The 4,881-nt window shown below is 42.7% G+C and overlaps 1 protein-coding gene across 1 annotated transcript in view; it reads left to right on the top strand.

The window, feature by feature from the left end:
- Nucleotides 1–2,468: 2,468 nt before the first annotated feature.
- The window catches only part of T265_14684 (hypothetical protein), a gene marked incomplete at both ends in the record, with an annotated part of 22,692 nt that continues 20,279 nt past the window's right edge, over nt 2,469–4,881 (top strand). The window contains 2 exons of the mRNA XM_009174767.1: nt 2,469–3,281; nt 3,324–3,681. Coding sequence (XP_009173031.1) covers nt 2,469–3,281; nt 3,324–3,681 — 1,171 coding nt within the window. The remainder of the gene's footprint in view (nt 3,282–3,323; nt 3,682–4,881) is intronic.

The raw sequence follows: 4,881 nt of genomic DNA, 5'->3' as shown, positions 1-4,881 counted from the left end.
GCAAGGGAGCAAACAGGCTCCAACGTGCGACAGTCACACGTGCAAAGTCAGATACAAATGGCCGGATGACCTCAAGGCCAAATGGGTGAAGTGGTAAGGACAAACAAACGTCAGTTCATATATACACACTAAACACAAAAATGGGGCGGGGGTTACAAATGGGGGCATGATAAACGTGGGGAATTTCACTGTCAACATAACGGATGATACATTAAGTGTTGTGCTCATCTGTTGTTTCACAGAGTATTATCGCAACTTTGAAAGTGGTTAGTCGATCAGTTTTCGACCAGCTGCCTAGGGATCAATATACACGAAATTATCCACGCTACTGTGATTGCAACACTCCAGGATTGTCCCATTGTTCGATTGACAGAAACAGCTAGCACACAGGAGTTTGTTTTGATTTTGCTCGGGCTATAGAGCTACAAACCGAAGTGAGCTGGGCGCTGCAATTATATAACATGGAATTCAAGTTCATTCTGGCGCCTGATTTGGAACAGTTGTACATCAGATGGAAGTGCATTGAAAATGCTCAGAATGATGTGCTCCACGACAAGATCAGATCATCACCAACAACCACAAGTGTAAGGTTCACGGTCATCTAAAATAATTCACCCTTCACACAGAGATAGTTTACCTTGATATCACCACGGTGCCCAGCGAAACACGAGCACCTTTATGTTAGCCATGATATCCACGCAGCCTGTCCATATACGAAGCAGGCTTCTGTGGCTTTTGCTCTCCAATGTGGAGTGAAACCTTTCAATGTCTATGCACCATAACTCGTCTAGTGAAATGCGAGAAGTTCGGCGTGCATTATCCTATTTGGCGCACTTTACAAGCGGAATTCAATCAATTCTTACTGTCTGAGCTAATTAAGTCGACCCTTAGCGCTGTCTTTGAATGGATTTGCGCAACAAAGGCTCCTGAGCTACGGCGATTGTTGCTCGAATGTTTATACGTTCATTTTAATCCCATTCCAGCCACATATTGGATGCACACATGGTTCGATATGTGTGATTTGTCCTTCATATTCGCTTCTGTGGGAAGATGGTTACACCAGAACTGTGCAGGTATTATTGACTTTTTATTTGACTGTGAATGAGGTGGGTACACGTCAAATAAGAGCTGGACAAGAATTACGCAAGAATTACAAAAAGCGGAAGCCTTGTCCTTTAGAGGCCACACTTAGGGTTTAGAATGTCAGTTGACATCTATTAGGCGCACATGCACCTTTCTTCAGCTCAAGTTTCCGGCCAGATTCAACGCTGATGCTCCCTGCATTTCGGCGGTCACCACAAGCACAGGCCACGAAAAACCGGTGTTGTTCAGGATAAAGAGGATTGTCAAAATATCATGTAAAGTGGTAGTGATGATTATCATATTCAGCGTGAAGGCAACCGCATCAATGGCGTTTATTCTTGTGGTAACCCTCTTCGTGAATGGATTGAGAAAATGGGCCGAACTTTGACTTGACCTATGTGTGAAATATGTGGTCAACATCAACCTCACACTAAATGCACACAAAGCTAACGGTTAAGTTTTCCAGTGTCACAATTCACGGTCCAACGATAATCTTAGCATTACTGCTAGCAGAAACCTAATTGCACTTTTAAAAAGATTGCCTTCAGATTAGCCAACGCAGATGGTAACACACTTGTTCTCTGGGTTGGAAAATTTGATTGAAAGCGTCTCATGACCAACCGAGATGGCGCCAACAGAGTGCAGCTAAGAAACGCAGTGTACCGCAGCGGTGCGGGAGCAGTCGCACATGGCTCATTGACACCGCTAACTTCCATTCCATTCTCTAACAACGTACCTATAATGTCACATCTACTGGTGACCAAACGTTTGCAATCAAACTGCTTAGTTAAGAGAGCCAGCCTTCACACTTATTTCACACAATAACTTTGGCAAAACCTTGACACTTAGACAATTAAACCCAACCGCGTCACAGTCCTCGGGTGTGAAGCAGATCATGTCCAGTGCAACAAACTTAAAGGTAGTCATAAAGAAAACGTCGAAGAAACATTACGGGTGAGCACTGCACCAGTGTGAGCTAAAAATTGGCGTTGGCGAACTGCTAGTAAACACTGGCGAAGTGTCAGCTGGGGACTGACTGATTTGATACACTCCCTTCGAAATAACTCCCATAGAGGACTTAAGTCTAATATATGCTCTATAGCCATCATTTTAGGAGAATTGGGCGATATTTCAGAATCGCACCTTGCCCCTAGAGGCTATTTTGTCCTTTCGTAAAACGAACCGAACATATGAACGATCACCATTACGCCGCGCAATATAAAATTCACAATGTGAGTACTATGATTTCGCGCCCTAACATGATTATGTTTTTAATGGTATCCACTAAACTCCTTGAAGTGCATTTGACGGAAGCCCACGTTTCACTGCTTTCATTCGTTCCACTTGGATCCGTAAACATCGAAAAAGGTTTCCTGCTTATTCAGCCCAATGTTCCTTTGAAATTCTATGCATTCGGAATTAATCTTGACACAGTCGAGACACTGGCGTTATCTGCACGTGACAAACCAGATGGATATGATTGCGACAATGATCGAATAACTAATCCATTCAAGACATGGTCTGCAAACACCTCCCATTTGCTATTCCAGATAACTTTGACTCGTGTTATAGCCTCTGGAACCCTGCTATTTTTATGTACAAAGGAGAAAGAAGAAAACAAGAGTCATCGATGGAGACATAGAGAAACCATTTACCCTGAAGGGATCAAGCTTATTTACTCAGACTTCGAACTTCCTCCCTATGCCATGATCATCATAATGATTATTGCTTTGATTTTTTCGGCTTGCTTCAGTGGACTTCATATTGGTCTGTTGAAGCTGGACAAAGTTATGCTTCAGGTTGTGAAAACCGCCGGATCCCCAGATGAGCAGTCGTATGCGGCAGTTATTATGCCGGTGAGAGAAAATGGTAACAGATTACTATGCACATTGTTGCTGTCGAACGTTGCCGCTAATGTAGTGTTTTCGATTACGGCTGACAAAGTCATCGGAACTGGAGCACTGGCCATCACAGTGGCAACCTTGCTGATTGTGGTGTTTGGAGAGTTGCTACCTCAGGCTCTGTGTACAAATTACGGTCTGTTGATCGGAGCGAAAACCGTACCTTTGACTCAGTTTTTACTGTTCATCACCGCACCGGTATCTTATCCCGTGAGTCTTATACTGGATAAAATTTTTGGCGAGGAAATAGGACAAGTTTACAACAGAGAAAAACTTAAGGCCCTCATATTAGCACAGGTAGGTTTATATATCAAAAGATAAAAAAAATATACTCCACAGAAGTCCTATGGATATGTTGGCGATGATGAAGTGAACATAATCACTGGTGCCTTGTCCATGAATACCAAGACAGCAGCTGATGTCATGACACCTATTGATGATGTTTATATGTTGCCCCACAACGCCGTTCTGGATTTTCAGACAACGAACGACATAATAACGCACGGATTTACAAGGGTTCCCATCTATGAGGGCAGTAGAAGCAACATATGTACAGTGCTAAATGTGAAGGATCTTGCGTTTGTAGATCCCAATGATCGCATACCTGTTGCAACTGTGTGCAAGTTCTATAACAGAAAATTTGTTGAAGTTGATGGAGGAAAACCACTTTGTGAAATACTTCGAATTTTCAAGCAAGGTGAGCTAGTGTGTTGTTTATTTCGAAATCGTCTGGATGTTTCCTTGCACCGGTTTACTTTTTATTGACGCGAGAAACGAGTAAATTTCGTTTTAAGAGTCTACAAAACAATAAATATGTGGAGCAAAAAGTGAAGCTCCCAGTCAGTAGCGTTTGCCTATCTTTTGATGCTAAGCAAATGTTACTGCTACGTGTCCAGTAGCGAGGGAATTTCAACGCCTGACACTTGAATCCTAACACAACACACCTAACCCGTAAAAAAGTATCGAAATGATCTGTTGCTTTATGGGAGTAAATAAGTCGTCAGCCAAAAGTTATAAAACCATTACCTTTAAACGAGAGAGCACACTATGTATGGCATATATAACCGTTACGGTGAGTGAGCATACCAAATGAACACTCACTTTCGATCCACATAACGGAGCTACCTTTTCAGAAAACACACTTAGGAATCGAATCACATTTTAGTTCGTACGGATAAAACACTGTTCAATTAGGATTCGGAATTGCTGGTCAAAAATACATCCAGCATGCCGTATTTTGCTCACAACTAATTGCTTTGTTTTGATCACAAAGATGCATCGTCAATCTCGCTTGAGTGACGTAATCTTTTTGTCTGATTTTTCAAAACTCTGAATCCTGTTGTAATGCTTTAACGCTTTTAGAATTGGTAAACCTTTGATTTATTAGGTGCTTTTTTCGGGCTTTCTCTTCTCAAACTTGGCCTGTAATTTTGTGGTATGTTATGGGAGTTTTTTGGTACCCTCCACTAAATGATCTAAAAAATTGAACTGATTTTGAATTCAACTGCAGCTACCTAATGTTTCATCAGATATGACTGTGCACTAGTGACAGCTTATTCTTATGTGCATCATAGATATGTTGTCATGGCCACCAGCCGGCACCCATCTAGAGCCCACAGGTGAAGTAGAACCCTGGATGTTGAACATGAAACCACCTACGGCCTCGGAGGTTTACGACTGCATATGTTCTCTCAAGCGCCACTGAGCTCCCGGTCCGGATGGTCTTCCACCCGCGCTGTTCAAAGACGGGGGTTAAGTCCTCAGTCAGCGCTTGTCCGATCTGTTTGCTTGCATTTGGGAAAAGGAGTCTGTCCCAGAAAACTGGGGATAATCGGTGATAGTGCCCGTTTTCAAAAAAGGGGCGCGTAATGAGTGTGGTAACCACAGGGGGATCAGC

This window comes from Opisthorchis viverrini (genome assembly GCF_000715545.1).
Source record: "Opisthorchis viverrini unplaced genomic scaffold opera_v5_239, whole genome shotgun sequence".
Taxonomy (NCBI): Eukaryota; Metazoa; Platyhelminthes; class Trematoda; order Opisthorchiida; family Opisthorchiidae; genus Opisthorchis; species Opisthorchis viverrini.
The sequence above is the reverse complement of the archived record's forward strand: the minus strand, read 5'-3'. Positions and strand labels throughout refer to the sequence as shown.